Source organism: Ambystoma mexicanum, chromosome 5p (assembly GCF_040938575.1).
Source record: "Ambystoma mexicanum isolate Mex_15411 chromosome 5p, UKY_AmexF1_1, whole genome shotgun sequence".
Lineage (NCBI taxonomy): Eukaryota > Metazoa > Chordata > Amphibia > Caudata > Ambystomatidae > Ambystoma > Ambystoma mexicanum.
Window position 1 is genome coordinate 1212798892 of NC_090930.1, and position 17442 is coordinate 1212816333.

The window sequence follows — 17442 nt, forward strand, 5'->3', positions numbered from 1 at the left end:
GTGCCTGGCAGTGTTGGCTGTCTTGCTCAACATTTCTCCACTCTTCACTGTTCACTCAGCAGGTCTTCAAGGGTGTTGGGATTGTTCCAGGAAGGCAGATGGTTTTTCTGGGGGGAGGGTTAATACAGAATGTTGACCTCACTCTTCCCCCCAAGCAGTGCAGTTTCCCTCACTGCTAAGTTTTATTTTTTGAGGAGGCATGCAGTGATGACACAGGAGACAGGCCTTGAATAGGACACTATGGGCCTCATTACGACCCAGGCGGTAACCTTGCGCCATGGTTGCCCCCAAAACCTTACCGATGCCACCATGGTGAATGGAGCAATTACCGCCCCATTCCAAGGTTGGCGGGGGCGGTAATTCCCCATTCACCATGGCCCTTCCCCATTCCCATTTGAGCCCCCACAGGGCTCAATGGGAATGGGGAAGTCGCTAATAACGGTACCGCTAATTGCGGTACCGTTATTAGCTCCAAAGTCCCTTTGCGGGTCCTTCCTTAACGCCTGAAAAAAACAGGCATTAAGGGAGGACCCGCAAAGGGACCTCGGAATAGGGCGGTAAGGGATTACCGGCACCAGTGCCCTTACCGGTACCGGTATTCCCTTACCGCCCGGGTCGTAATGAGGTCCTATATCTCTTTCTCCATTCTTCATGATCCGATAATCAGGTTGTACATAGTAAGTAGGTTACACACATAACATCTACTGATTATCCATCCATCCTTTTACGCACATGTAATTGTTTATCATGGAACATTCACTCAACTTACACATGCCCAGAGTTCCATGCATCACACCTTGCATCTCATGCTCCTGTCACTTATACAAACTCCACACACTGAAGATACAACAGGTAACTTATAAAAAATGGAACAACCACACTTTGTAATACTGACAACAATATTTGAAAATGTAGCTTTATTAGTACAAACATCTTTTTAAAAACGATATGGTGGTGACTTACAGGAGACCCCACCAGGACCATCCATGAATTTCGTCCTGCCCTGGATGGTTTATCAAGTCCTGGTAGCGGGGGGCAAAACGCACCAGAGGTCAGAGTGGCACCCACTATCTCTCACAATCATATAACTCTTAACAATATCTTTGTACTATCTTTGTATGTTTACATTTGGTTGCAGATATCCATGAGTGTTTTTTTTGTTTTCAGAAAAGGTACATTTGCACCCAGGGAAGAGCACACAGCCAATCAGGAGACTGAAAACGAGGGCAGAAACTGCCAGTGTCCCACCTGTGATCCATCAATGACCCATTCCCCAGGTCCCAGTATCTTGTTTTCTCATAGACCCCCCAGCCCATCACCGCTCCCATCCCAACACACGCCCCACACTCTCAAGACCCCAGTGCATTCTCGTTTCCACCCACCTACTTGCTATCAGAGTTCTTTATGCTTCTGTCCCCACTCTCCGTTCCCATCTTTGGTGCCCATCACAGAAAGAGAAAAGGGACTGTGTCCCTTTTCTATTTGCTAGAGCAGTTGTCATTCTTTTTTTTTCACAGGAGATTTTGCTCATAAATTATGCACAGAGCCTATCTACTGAGCAAAAAAAAGTTACAATTATTTGCATCCTGGACCGAGCACCAGTGTTCGAATAGCTATCACCCCCTTGTCCGGAAGAGTACAGGGCCGTTAATGACCCTGAGCCCTCAGGATTGGGCTGGCAACCCAATCTTGAGCCCTCAGGATTGGGCTGGCGACCCATACCGGTCCTGTATGCCCCTGACAAGGAGATGATATATTGAATGCAGAGAGTATTTTTGTGACCATTTTTTTAAGGTGAGTTCGACATATTCAGCACCTAAATAGAGAACATGCATCACAAAAACGAATGCAATGCCTTTCGTTAGCAAGGTACGTGTATGCACTAGTGGCTATTTTGTAAACATAAAGAACGCTATTTGGTTATGTTGCACTTGTTCCCTTAGATCGCACAGGGTTACAGTGTTAAATGCACTCTAAATGAACAATGTTGAAGACAGAGTTATGTGAAATGATAAACTTGCTGTGACCACATAGGCATCTGAAAGTCAACCAGAACTGTGTGCGACTATTGACTTTGTTTACTGTGTTACACTTTTCTTATAGGTTCTTCACTTGGAAAAAGTCAAAGATGTTGACTTTGGATACCAAACAACAGAATTAGGCTTTTCAAAAATTTCAGACAAGTGTTCATTTAAAATGGTTAAACGTCTGTATGCAGAAAAGTCACTCGACATCACCAAGGTAAGATTTTAAAACCAGGTGTGCACTTGACTTTTTCAGATTCAGATTTTTTCTGCTGTACCTATTTAACATATAACTTCTCCTCTGGATATTTTTCATCGGTCATCTCATTGCAATGCATTCACTGTATATGCATATATTGTTGTGATGCCTTGTCATCTCATCACAGGATAATGCTCGCCATCAGTATGCCAGTTATCGTTGTGGACCAATTGTTCTAGCAAGAATGTGGTATCAGCACTTGCGAGGAATAGAACAGAAATAATGTATTGGGATCAGAGCAGATTTAGGGGAAGGAATAATCTTTGGAATGATTTTGTTTGCCTTTGCAATGATAATTTATCTCAATTGAGAATATAGGAAATTGAATTGTAAAACCAAGTAGAACTATATCTAGATTAAAGGAGCCTTCTCTAGACATGCATATTTCTGCTATATTTAATGTGATAGCCGCTCTAACATTTCTTTCTATGGTACAGTTGCATCTGAACTTGTGTCCTTCATTGATTCAACATTCTTGGTCCTTCTACTCTTTTCATCCTCTCAAAATGAAACTTCCCTTAAAACACATTTCACACCCTTCTAAACCAAGAATTTGCCTTGTACAACTTCTCAGATGTTCCTAATTTACTTGAATATCCAATCTTTCCAAAACATCTGCAGATCATGGGCAATCAGTAAAAAGTCTTTGTTGAGTCACATGTTTACTGCACTACAGAAATTCAGGCCTTTTGCGGCTTGCTAAGAACACATGCTGATTATATAAGGGTTCAGGTTTCTCCCCATCATCATATAATATTGACATGCAAGCATAATTGGTCAAAAAACATACATGCTGAGACATGACATGGTAATAAAGCATTTTACAGCATGAAAAGACAGGTAAGGGTGAATTTTACAAAAGTTAAAGAGAAGAAAGCGACAGGTGCGAGTAGTTTGGGAAATATGCGTGGAGATGGAACGAGAATAATCAAAAGTGACTCCTAGACTATGTTCAGAGGAAGAACAGGGGAGAACAGATGGGGAAAGATAAGACCAGAGGGAGCGGGGGAGGGTGTGGTAGAAGTTGGTGGAAAGTAAAGAATCTTTCTTTTTAAGGTTAACGGTGAAGAGAATGGGAGTGCATCCACTAATGTATGGCAGAGAGGCATGATGAGACTATGGCATGAAGAGGGTCGGAAAAGGTAGAAAAGGAGAAAAAGATTTGAGAGTTGCCAACATAGAAGAGTGAGGAAAGCTTGCTGGGTTCAATGATAGAGAAGAAGGGGATGGTATATATAGAGAAGAAGCTGGGGATAGGTACTGAGCCTTGTCGGACCCCATAAGAAAGAGGTTGTGTAAAAGAGGTGCAGCCAGCCCAGGGCACAGAAAAAGTGTAATTAGAAAGATAAGACTAGAACCAGCAGATAATAGAGAAGAGAACCCCAGTGTAGTGAATGCAGAAAGTAGGGTATGGTGGTGGACAGTGTCAAAGGTCGCAGAAAGATCTAGGAGAATAAGCATGGACAATGATGTATTGGATGGAGCAGCAAGAAGAGAGTTACAGGCATGAAGAAGAGTGGTTTCAGCGTAATGGGTGGACAAAAACCAGTGTGAGTTGGAGGAAAAAGTGAATGACAACTAACATAGGAAGAAACTTTCAGTGCAAAATAAACTACCGCCCATTCAAGGACTTTGCAAAGAAATGGAAGGAGAGACATGGGACGGTAGTTGGATGGAGAAGAAGGATTAAGAGACTTCTTTAACATATGAATAATCAAAGCATGCTTGAAGGAAGACGGAAAAGTGGAGGAAACCAACAAGAGATTAACAAAGGACATCAGAAAATGATCAAGGCAGAGACTGAGGAGATGAGAGAAGATGGCCAAGAATCAAGTGGGGAAGCCGTGGGGTGGACGTGGCAAAGAAGGGAAGCGGTGTCCGAGTCAAGGAAAGAGGAGAATTAGAGAAGTGAAAAAGATGGTCGAGGAGAGAGAAGGGGTATAGGCAGGGTTTCTGAATAAGCAAGGGAGTGGGTCAGTGAAGAGCATAGGGTAGTGGCTTTACATGTGAAGAAGTTATCAAAGTCAGAGGAGGAAAGAGAAGAGATGGTAGAGAAGTCTGTAGCGGGAGGGCAAATCATTTTGTTATTCAACTGGAACAGTAGGCAGGGGTGACAAGAGATGGATGAAGTAAGACTAGAGAAATAGTGTTTTTGTGCAGCAATGAATGAAGCATCAAAGGATGACTGGAGTACATACAAAAGAGCAAGATCGGTAGTTTATTTCTGCACTGAATAATTTAATAGCAGAGAATGTGGACTGTCTTTTTTTGTATGCAGCCCTAGGCCCAATTAGACCTGTCTAATATTGACTGCATTGCTTATCCACTGAGGGAAAAAGAATATGCATAAAAAACACAGACACCAGGGTGGGGGAAGAGGTGAGGTGAGGTCTTTTATTTAGCATGTGTATATAGGTGGTTGCTTGTTTTACTACTTCGAATGAGGTCACACAACGAATGGTGTCCATGTAAAATTCATCATGCTGTTCATTTCTGTCATATATTTCAAGTGCACGCTGAGTATACTATCGCCTAGTTGTAAACAAAGCCCCAACAGTCCGCACTAGTGGTCTCTCGCAAGGACTTCATTTCCACCTTGAAGCCTCTTGTAAACTGATTTTTTTTTATTATTGAAAACTACAGTTTAAAACAGAGGAATTAAAATTTTGTTTCAAACGTTCTTCCAGATAATAAGTTAATCATTGATGTCCCAACGACATACATGAAAAATTACACTTTACAATCTCAACAAAAATTAGTTAATTCCACTTTTCAAATTAATCATGTTAGGTTAATTAAATTTGAGAGACTGGCTGTGTAGTGCAATTTTCATGAGATTTCAGTCTTCAATAGATTGTCCATATAGTCCACTATCGCACAAGATAGTTTTATGTCATTCCCTTAGATGATCTCGGACCACCAGGCTTCCATGTCTTCGTCCAGGGGTGCAGATATCCCAAGATGTAAAGAATTTTGGATGCAGGTGCCTTCACAGCCAAGTATTAAATGTTTGGATGATTCAATGGTAAGCCGAAAAAAACGACAGAAATTCTCTTTCACGGCTTTGTCACGTCTTTGTCAGAGAATTTCTTTCATTCTCAGTTTGTTCATTCTAAGTCTTAGAAATTAATCTCTGTGATGGCGTGAAGGGCAGTGAAACAAGTATCGAGGATGAGCATTTCATTTTTTTTCGACCATTTAATTTGTTTCGACCGAAGCCTAAAGAGATTGCAGAATGCAGATTTGCACGTTTTTCTTGATTTATTATCCAAGACCAGGACTCAAACTTTTTCTTTGCACTTTGCGGGCGGTTTAGCAGATCAAGAATGTTTATATCTGCAGCAGACAGAATTTCAAGTAGCTGGTGAACCCATGATTTTATTAAACTGGATTGAGTACTGTTGAATTCTCTTGCAAAGATCTGATAAGCCGTAACGATTTCCATAAGGCTCTAGTGTAAAGGGAGTTTAGTGAAAATTCATATCTTAACGCTGTCATAGAGACAGACTGCGGCAGATTCAAAATACAACGCCAGAAGCGACCCTATAGCGTCTGCCAGGTATACTCATTAATGTTCCAACCAGCCTCTGCGCCAAATGCAATGACTGGGACTACCTTTTGGCGGAAGAAGGTCAAAACAGGCACCAAGGAGAATTTACCATATTCTTTGTGAATCTTGGCGCCTTGCAAGGCAAACTTCATCATCCGAGCTTTTAGATCAAGTGTCCAAGGATGTTCACAAATTGAGTTGTTAAACTGGATGCCTAGGTACCTTATGAAGGTCACAGAACTCAGGATTTCGCCGGCAACCGACCACCTGAATGACTTGTCCTTCTTTTTGCTCGAGCTTCCAATTGTCAATATTTTGGTTTCAGTTATGTTTATCTCGAGTTCATTGGTTGCCAAGTACTTGGGAAGTTTCTTGAGCAGGCGATGAAGTCCAATCTGGGTATCGTCCATCAAGACCAGTTCGTCTGCATAAATTATGCATTTTACCGGAACGTAGTTAATCTTCGGCGGAAAGCACTGGACTTGGTCAAGATGTATAGGCAAGACAGCCAAAAACAGTTTAAACAACTCAGCAGTGAGTGGGCACCCTTATTTGACCCCTTTTGCCATTTTTATGATATCAGATAGTTTGCCGTTGTTATTTAATCTTACACGTATCGATGTGTGCTCATGGAGGGCCATGACTGGTTTGAGTAGATCAACCGGGCACTTCCAGGCCAACAGTTTCGACCAAAGCTTTCCCCAGTTAAGACTGTCAAAAGCCTGCTTCAGGTCAATAAATGCAAGGAACAATTTTCCATTTGCTTTTATGACTTCAAGTTTTAAGATGGTTAAGATCAGTAAGTTGACCTCGACTCCTACTCCCTTAGTAAAGGCGTATGTCCGAGATCATTTACACTTATCCCCAAGATGGCAACTTTTGTCTCAAATTAGAGCCAAAAAACGTGTCAATAGTATCGGGGAGGGCAATTGGGCGATAGTTGGAAGGATCGTCCCGATGGCCCTTTTTGTAGATAGGTGCAACAATTGCTGTGGACCATGACTCGGGAAGCTGTTTGGTATTTGATATTTGTGTAAACAGCTTTTCAATGCAGAAAACCAATTCTTTCGGATGCTTTTGTAGCAACATGTTTGTTACCAAGTCCGGGTCTGCGGCACGTGAGTTTTTTAATCTGTGAATGGCTTTTTCAATCTCATACAACAACATTTTCACAGCCCATGGGGCACCGTCCGAGTTGGTCACCACAGCTGTCTCGATTTGAGGCTTCATAAACACGGTAGTAAAGTGTCTTGCCCAAACGACACCTGGAATTGTGTGGGCGATGGCAGATGGACATTTTGTATGTCCGGCACTCAAGATCTGCCTAATTTATCTTGTGTTTTTTGTCACTAATATTTTCAACATTAGTTTGGCTCGATTCTGATCGATTATTGCTGCATGCAATTTGACCCAGTTACGATACTGTTGTCTTCTAGTTTTGACTGCTTCCTGCACATCTTTTCTGGGCAAATCTTTTTTCAAAAGTCTCAAGTCCCTTCTGGGTGGGTTTTTTAGCGTCTTGGATGACAGTGCTATATAAATGCTTGTGGGAACGCCTAGTTTGTCAAGAAGAGTCTGAAAAGATGATGTGGTCGATTAACAAAGGTGTCTAATCAGCTCCCTGCATATGATCGAATTTAGCGATCCTGAGACCTAGGTTTTGAATTTGAGATGCATTAATTCAGAGCCGATTTCCACCAGCATTAGTTGTAACTGGCTCATGATATCTTTGAGCAAAGGGAGCCCCTTCCATCAGACAACAAAGTCGCAGGAGGTTGTGGTCACTGTGCTTTATACAGTGGACTTTTAGGTCCACAACCTTTTCTACGAAGTTGCGAGAGATCTAGATATAATCAAGTATACTCTGACTCTCATCACGATGCCAGGTAGATTGTGGGGGCACGTCACCTTTCACGTTCCCATTTAACATCGTGCAATTTCGAGTTGACATTGCGGTAGACCAGATCTGTCCTCTGGCAGAGACTGCATAATCTGGAATGCGCGTGTAGGTTTGAAGGTCGGTATCATGTTCGAACCAGGAACCATTCAGGTCACTGCAGCATACAGCTGATAGATTATTATGTGCCAAGGTTGCTTGATCTATTAACTGCATGATCGAATTTACAAATTTCTTGGTACTGATTTTCACAGGATTCCAATATGTGTTTATAATCAATAAGTGTTTCCGGTTGTTTGTTGCCTCGTCCTTGGTGTGAATGATTGTGCCTTGCACAAAAGGGTTCAGGTTGACTGACTCTGTAGCTGACCACCATTGTGTTATTTTTATCATTGTTAATAGTCTTGAATATGGACGACCTTTAATATTTTTTACTGCTGGATTTAGGAAAGTTGTGAAACTGTCCCGCGTCGGTACCTCGCAAAGCCATGTTTCCTGAAGACAAATTACAAGTACATTGTCGAGAGGGGCATCAAAGTCATTGAATAGGTGCATGAAGCCACGTGTGTTCCATGATAGAATTATATGCTGGCATTCTTGCACCTCCAATCATGGCTATTGGAATGGCCGTCGCCCCTCACATGATTCCTTAATGAAGTGCGTGGCGCCTTGATTTGTTTGATTTTTGTGCACATTCTGAAAACTGTTCATTGCTTTCCTTAATGAGGGCTGATTCACTGTTTGAAGACTCTCGGAAACCGGTTCGAGCGTTATGTCGGTGCCAAAAAAGAGTAAGTCATCTGCAGTCTTCAAAGTCGTACTACGAACTCCGGCGGACACAATGTGAAATAGAACTTGGTCAGATGATTTTTCAGTTGCATATTCCATGATCTTAATGTCATCAGAATTAATGGTATGAAGTAAGGGAACAGACTTGCATAACTTCAATACATTTGTCCGTTTTATGTTGACTTTGTTGTCACCGGTTTGGATATTTTGAAGACGTAATTTCCAAGTATGGGTCGAAGCTTCATTACTTTTAGTCAAGTGGACCCTCGTTATATAATGTGCATGTGGCTTCGTTGGTTTAACGTACATTTTGGATTTAACCTTGAGTCAGCTTGAAGGGCTGAATCTCGGACAGCCACCTCAACTTTGTTAGCAACAATCTTGTCAGAGGCCGACTTCTGAACTTGTTGCTTCGCCTTGCTTGGCGGCTGGTTTAACCAAGTTTGTGGAGCTGATGCATGGTGGATAGGATCTGTTGATGCAAAATAACCTCCAGATAATTCATCATGGTGCAAATAAATTGACAAATCGCATAGATTGATCGCAGAGGATGAAGATGTAGAGTAAATAGATTCCTCGTCAGAGACTATCCGTTTGTTCGAAGGGTTAGCCTTACCCTTCAAGGATGTTGACGTTGGTTCATTATTGGCAGCCGTGGGTGAATTTGTCGGTTGCACATTGCTGGTTCGATTGAACAAGCTGATTTTAGGAGGAGAAGATAGGTTCCGGATGAATTTCTTGGCGTTAGAACGCTCAGGCATCTTATTTCTTTTATTCGCTGTTTTTGGAAGGTCTTTGGCCACAACTACCTTGGCAAAGTCACTGGGCTTCACATTTTCGAAACTAGGAGCTGGCTTTGTGGCACTGGTAAAGATGCTTAAAGAGATAAATTGCCTCTCGGACTGGTCTGAGGAAACCTGATTGGGGCCTTGAGTTTCAAACGTGGCGTCACCAGAGGCCAGGCCGGAAACACAACATTCCTTAGCGGCTGGAATGATTTTTAAGTTACTACAGTTTGCAGCCTGTAGAGATGTTGTTAGTTTTGCAGGGTCACTGTTGTCAGCAATCGGACGAAGCATTGTTGTTTGCACGGTAGTGTCACCCAAGTTGGACTGCGCGGGTTGTGAGGGCAGATTTCTAGTCAGAGTTGGAACAAAGTCACATGTTGCCATGTTCGGATCAACAGATTGTCCTTTGCTTTCATTGTTTTGTGGTTTCATTGCACAAGACTCTGGCATTGTGACACATCCATTTCACTGCATCAAGCAGGCCTTCAGCTAAGCTGTCATTTTGACAGTGATGACGAGCTGCTAGATCGCACAGCTGCTGCTAACACTGTTCTGTCAAGTCGGCTTATCTTTCAATCGGTTGTTGAAGAAAGACATTACATTTGTCAATTTGGACCATTTTTGTAGACAAGTTCAGCAACAGTGCTCCTTGGTCACGGATCACCTCATTTAACGATTTCTAAAGTTTTACAAAGGGAATCATGGCAAGTGATGAGGCAGCCAAACGTTGTTATGGATTTGAGCTGAGGCTGCAGCAGAAAGACTAGACCTTGGTCCTGCGTTAGATAGCCGTTCAGCCTCAACAGCAGAAATGTTAGTAGAATTTTCATTTGAATGGAATTGCTACGCCACACTCTTTCTGTTCGGCAGAGATAACAAATGGCAAGGGTAAACCCTGCACCTAAACCTACATTGAATGTGTTTATTGTAACAGGGCAATGTCTGCCCGATGTTTGTGTAAATGTTGTAAGACTGTGCTATATTTAAAATGAGCCCTAAACATTCAGGGAAAGTATCTTCAGGGTGGATGCCATTCCATTGACCCGCACAAAATATTAGCACATATAAAGATTGTGGAGCCCCTTTTCACATAATGGTAACTTTTTGCCCCATGTTGTGCCTTTCAGTAATCCATATTGAAACCAAAGAATCAACGAAGCCCATCATTCATATTAAAAAAACTGTGAACTAAAACCCTAAAATAACCTCCGCCTCCCCAAACTCAAACCATGGGAAAATTATATGTAACCCTTCCAAAAGGCACCCTTAAAGTGTAAACTAGGATTGTTTAGGGCAGGGTTGTCCAACTCCAGGCTTCGAGGGCCGGAATCCTGATGGTTTTCAGACTATCCCTCATTAATATTGATGAAAATAAATGTCTGTACATTTAGAATCATTGTATGCAAATTTATCTCATGAATATTAATGATCGGTATCCTGAAAATCCGACATGTTTCCATGATCCCCACTTGTAGGTAAGAGCATTAGGTTCATGTGTAGATTTTAGTCCTGAAGGCTTTTTTGTGCCCCTAGACCAGATTTGTCTAACTCCAAGCCTCAAGGGACGCACATGTTTCCAGCCCTCAAGGCTGGAAGTTAGACAACCCCGGACACAAAAAAAACTCCAGCACCAGTGCCTTAAATGGCACTGCTAAATGAGCCGGAGCTCATCATGGGGGCATGGCCTAATGGCTGGGGTCGTCTGCTGGCCTGTTAGACCACGCCCCCTTGATAAGCCCCTGCTCACTGGGCTACTGGCACCCTGACCAGGATGCCTTTTGTAGAGATCAAGACCCTCTCGCCATGATCTCTGCATTTATTTTCTATAGGTTTTCCTGGCAGGGGAAAGCGCCTTGCCTATTCAGCCATAAGGGGAGCTGGGGAGGGGCAGCGTCACCATTAAGGCTGAAAGGGTGAGGCCCCTGGAAGCTGAGGCCTTTTTGCTAAAGATGGAAACTTCAGGATTTACAAAACAAAGACTCTGCTTCTAGTGGCCTCACGTTTCTCTCCATAATGGTGGCGCCGGCCTACGTGAAGGGATGCCTCGCAAAAGCAGCACCACCATAATGGATGAAAGGCCTTTTTTCAGAAGCCTGAAGCTCTCGTACAGGAGCGAAAGCTTCAGGCTTTTGAAAAAAATCCTTGTCATATAGTGGCCGGGACTGCCAGAGGAGACTAGTGAGCCCGGGCAGGGCCCTCCATCAAAACGAGATTTCGGAGCCTGCCTGGCTGTGCCGGCCCACTTAAAGCCATACCCGGGACTAAGATCTACACAGGAACCTGATGCTCTCGCCTACAAATGGGGATCAGGGACCCATCACCCCATTGAATATTACCAATTAGGGCGAGGCAGTTACTAAACATGTGAGAGGCAAAAGAGAAACTGGTATAAACATCTGTAAAGTAATCTCAAGGTAAGGGCATAGAGCCCATGCCAGACAGGGAGTCCATCCACATGTTCTGTTCATTTAAATTCTGTAGAACCATACTGAAGCCCCCATCTTTACACTATTCATGGGTCAACTTATAAACTTGATCCACAGACCCCTCCAGATCAGGAAGAATTCAATACAAACACACAATAATCTCCTGTCAATTTAATCTTACTCCTATGTCCTGAGAACTCCCTCTTCTCAGAGTAAAGCATTCTCTGGTCCCCAAACAATGACAACGGGAGCGTGGACCACTGCTGAAGGCAAAGGATCATTTCTGCTTCAAATCCAGCCATAGGCTAACACTTTTTGCCCTTGTATGTGAGAATGAGCTTGAAGAGTACTACGCCCCAGTGGTATGACATATTCGTGTCTCCCAACCAGGGCGAGATGCTGCACATCTCTTCTTATGCATCTGGTTGATGGGCCAACAGCTGAAGCTGCACAGAGTGGAACTGAACATGTTTTGTCTCCCAAAATAAATCCATGATGTAGTCCTTGGGGCAAAACATAGTCAACTCTCATGAGGACATCAGGTGTCAATGTCACGGTTTTAGGCACATCAGGGACACTTTTGGGGGTGACAGACCTTCCTTCCGACTGCACCACACAGACCGATAGGTAATACCCGTGGAGCAGGGACGTCATTTGGGGGTCTCAACTGCGACCCCTGAGGTTTCCCTTGCTACCCCTGGGGTCTCCCTTGCTAACCCTAAAAAAAATGTAAAAAAAATGTTTTTCTTTTTTTTTTTACATTGAAGCTCCTGGGTTGTGACCAGTGACATGTGGCTCTTTGTTTCTGGAGTTGCTGGAATTTATTTCGAGGCCTCTTAAAAAAAATAAAAATAAAAACAGGGGGTTCCATTAGTGTAACACTGAGCAGTGACCCTTAATCAGAAAGAATAGGAATAACAAATAATTTGTCTTTCTGGAATTCTATACAATAATTGCTAGACTCATTAAAGCGATGAAATGTCATGTTCTATCGCTTCCCATGATGTCTCTTTGGGTTGGGGTCAACATACTGCCTGTGATGTCATCAGAGGTCAAGGGTCATGTGATGTCACTTCCGCTACCCATGGCATTTTGTGGAAATGACGTCCCTGCCGTGGAGTAGGATAGGGTGGAAAGGCAAAAAAAGCCCGAAGGAGCTTTTCATGCAGTCTTGGAGCTGCATGAAAAAATAACTGTGGTGAGAACAGGAAAAGGAATAACTGGAGCTAGAACTTCAGCCTTCCATCCTTCCAACTACCCCACTGCTTACCTGACTTGATTCAGGGAAGTGGTTAGTCCACTGGACAGAAAACCTGCTTCCCAAACACAAAAAAGGGAAAAGAGAAAAATCTAAAGTGCAAGGGGCCTTCCGCGACGGCACTAGGATGGATCTATTACAAGGTATGGACATTGGCACAGGCGAGAAAAAGGAGCAGTCCAAAAGGGCAACACAACCCACAGTCTGGGAAGGGTATAGTTGGAATCCAAAGCAATCCACCAAATAGTCTCCAGTTCAGAAAGACACGTTCCATTAAAGTCCTGAGACAGTAGCTGGAAGGTTCAGAATACGCACAGAAACACAAAATCCAGTTCCAAATGTCCACATACAAAACATATGTGAATCCAGGCATCAGAGCAGAATCAGGAGGCAAGTAGAAGAATCCAGGGACATAAAACACACTCATCTTCCAAACAAGCACTCAGCATCACAGCAGAATCATCAGGCAGAGTTTGGGAAAATGAAAACCAAGATTCGATGTCAGATATGGGTGATACAAGTAAGAAGAATGCACTGCTCGGGCTCTGTACAGTCGTTGAGAAGTGCTGCAGTGAGATGGAGGTTTATTACCATGTGCGTCACTGCATAGCATGCTGCGCTGCCATGCTGCAATGTCGCCACCACGTGCCCATCTGGTAAATGTAATCCCCCTGGTGGCAGCGATCACGGCGCTGCCACAGCACCTTCCATGGCTGCAGTGGGTTCACTAGATCCCTGATAGTCCATTTCTTTGGATGCTGGTACTTGAAGAAACCCCTAGGAGTGTGGTCAAGTGTTAACTCTGCACCTTTGCCCACATCAAGAAGCTGCGAGAAAGGGTTGCGATCATAGCTCAGTAAATCTTCCATCGATATGTCAGCCTGGATTCCCTTGATATGAATTTTATTGCAGCAAGCACAGTTCTCTGCATCCTCTTGCATCAGCTGCAAACTGCAAACCGGATTCTTCAGCAGCTAGACTCGATGGGATATTCACACTTAGAGGCAGGCGTAGAATCCAGCACCTCATGAATCTATATTACAGTAGTGAGATTAAAGTGGCCAAGAAGCTATTGTTTAGCATTTTTCTATGGGACTAGCATGTCCATTAGAGTGTTTGGTTGACACTACTGTCCTGCTGTCACAGCCTTGTCCTTTAAGTCACTTTGCTCCTTTCCTTTCAGTGGGCTTCCCCACCTGCCATGTATTGCTTCATATGCTATACCCTTGGCCTCTACGGACAAAAGGGAGCAACGCAGTGGTCGAAGTGTACGAAAGGAAGTAGTGAAACTATGTTCCCTACTGGCCTGCACCGCTCCCCACAAACCCCATCGCCGCGCCTCCTCCCATGCAAAATAAAAACCCCAAAAAACATGTGCCTGCTCTTTAAGGAAACGCCCTGTGCAGTGCACTGAAAGTGCAAGTTTCAACTTCTTCCTACACTTTTATTTTAAAGCAAAACCGCTCCGGAACGGTTTCTTTTTAAAATAAAGGTATAGCAACGGTAAAACTTAATTAAAATAATTATAGGAGCACCGCTCCCGATCGCTCCCGCCCACATCGACCACTGGAGCAACGTTCTTCTTGGCATATACACTTTTCAAGGTATCATGACCATCAATCTGGATTCCAAGCATTCAGAGGCACGGAAATTGCTCTCCTGAACACCCGTTAAGAACTGCTCACAAACCTGACTCCAGCTCTCCTTCTGTTCTCATTCTCCTTGACCTCTTGTCTGCCTTTGACAAGGTCAACCACTCTATTCTCACAAAGCGGCTCCATGATACCCTTGAAGTCTCAGACCGGGCACTGGATTGGTTGACCTCCTTCCTCACTGATCGCCCTTTCCAGGTGCTCCTGGGCTCCTTCTCCTCGCCGCCACTCTCTCTACATGTGTTGTTCTCCAAGGCTCCATCATCTTGCCTTGGCTTTTCAACATCTACCTTTCACCTCTTACACCACTGATCACTGCTTCTGCCTTCACTTTCAGTGTTTTGCAGATGACACACAACTCTTCTTCAAGCTCCCCTCTTCATCCTTTCTTCCTCTTCTATCATCCGTGAGTGCCTGTTTGCTATTCAGTCTGAGTGTGCCTCCAATGATCTCTGGCTTAATGGCAGTAACAACGAGATTCTTCCTTTTGGGAAACCAGTTCCCTGTTTCCCTCCTGCACTCCGGCTGCCGACTATGGGCTCACCTACCTCTCCTTCCACTAAAGCCAGAAACATTGGGGTCATCTTCAACTCCTCTCTCTCCTTCATTCCTCACATCTTGAACCTTGCCAAGAAGGCCCACTTCCAAGTTTACCTCCTTGGAGGCATTTTCCCTTTCCTCACCTTCCCCCAAAAGCTCAATGTCTGTAAAGCTCAGGTCCTCTCCAGGGTGGATTATTGTAACAGCCTCTTCCTCAACCTGCCTCTCTCTTCACTCTGGCCTCTCCAACTAATCCAGAATAGGGCTGCAAGGACCATACCCCTACAGCCTTAAAATCTCTCCATTGGCTCCCGGTTGCTGCAAGGATCAAATTCAAGACCCTTTGCATCATCCACAAGGCTGTCTGGGGCCTGGGACCACACTACCTGCAGCTTTCTCTTCCTAAATACTCTCCTTCCAGATCCCTTCGATCTTCTCACTCCAGCACTATACTGGTCAAACGCTTCTCCAAGCAGAGAGCTGTGGGCCGATCCCTCTCCTCAGCCGGCTCCCTCCTATAGAACAGTCTCCCTCTCTCTCTCTCCGTCTGGAGCCGGACCACCTCAAGTTCCGCAAATAACCCAATACCTTTCTCTTCTCCTCCTTCCCTCTCCCCCTTCTGTGCTAACCATCCCCCTGTCACTGAGATTGGTGGCCTGATCCCTCAAGAGTCCAATAGGATCCTGGCCCCCTGCCCAATCACCACCAGTAACCCCCCATTGCACTGCCCTCTGGGCCCACACCCGCTTGTCAGCGGTTTGCCTTTGCCGTGTACTTACCCGTTGAGCGGTAGACCCTCTGGTATGTCGCCGCCCATGCACTCACCTGTTGCCTTCCAACAGGCATCTTTGGCACTCTCCCCCTCCCCTGGGTGACCCTAATAGCACTTACCCCACCCCACCCCCTTTTTTCTTTCTTTTCACTGCACTTGAACGCTCTGAATGTCACAAGGCCTAATAGGACCGTTGTTTGTTTCTTTTTATTAAGTGTCAATTTTTCAATGTATATGTATATCCCTTGTTCCCTTCCCTTTTGCCTTGTGGCACTTTGATACACTGTCTTGCTGTATAAGCGCCTAATATACATCCAACAATTAATAAATAAATAAATATCCTATCTATACACACTTTTTATTTCTCTAATGTCATCACTATCTCTTGCATATTCAGATTTCAATACAGATTATAAATACGTACGACCAATAGTATATTATATATGTAATGATTGATATTTTGTTTACTTATATATTATATTCAGTAAAAAAACTTTGTTAAAGGGACGTTATGGTCCAAAGTAAAACCGAAAACCCCCTAAAATTCGCTAGTTATGGTAAGCTAAGCAACCATAACTCACACCACCACTGTGCACTGCTAAGACTAACACCCAGGACATCAAAGATGACATCACAAATGTCATTGATGACATCATATGCCTGGCTCGCCTGGCTCACTCTTTTTTCCTTTACTCATATATCTAGGCCAGTAACAGTCAGGAACTAAACATTCAAAAAGTACTATATTTGTAGAAATATACTTGAAATATGTTCTTACAGTAATTCACTTAGGGTCCACTCACAGCATATGAAACATATACAAAGGGGAAAACACAGACTTGGAAGACAGCAATGCTACCTATGTATGAAGATGATTAGTAAGGTTATCAACACTGTCCTATAGTTCTGTTGTTTTTTTATTACTGTACTTTCCCTGGGTATGCTCATATTTGTACACATTTCACTTACACTACTTTCCTTAGGGTCTAGTCACAATATGTGATAGTTATACACAGGGAAGTAGTAGCAATCATTTCTGTGCATGAAGATAATCAGTTAGGTTACTTCACTTTCCCTGTATATGCTCCTATTTGTATGTGTTGTTGTCTGTTTGTGTTTTGTGTGCAGTAATGCAATAATGTAGTAAGTGGGTTTTATTAGGTACTTATTAAATGTTTTACAGTATGCAAAACTCTAATAAGAAAGCATTTATAATTTTAGTATTTAACATGGCAAGATTAATATTGCATCTCCATCATGTCTGCTGCACACTATGCCTATGTTACTACATGTGTACCTTGTTATATTGAAAAAACGTCATAATACAATGCTATTTGGATTAATGCATTGCTTAATGCACTACGTACCTCATGATATTTATTCCGATGATCCTTGACACTTTTTTTTATCAACATTACAATAAGAATCCCTTGTATAGACTTTTGATGACAGGTAAATGCACATGTGATGTCATCAATGACATTTGT

At 43.4% G+C, this 17442-nt stretch overlaps 1 protein-coding gene across 2 annotated transcripts in view; it reads left to right on the forward strand.

Moving 5' to 3' along the window:
* SERPINB5 (serpin family B member 5) overlaps positions 1-17442 on the forward strand; it is a 172212-nt gene that overhangs the window by 113371 nt on the left and 41399 nt on the right. For both annotated transcript variants that reach the window (XM_069613696.1, XM_069613695.1), the window contains exon 3: positions 2104-2241. In XM_069613696.1, the coding sequence (XP_069469797.1) occupies positions 2104-2241 (138 nt within the window). The remainder of the gene's footprint in view (positions 1-2103; positions 2242-17442) is intronic.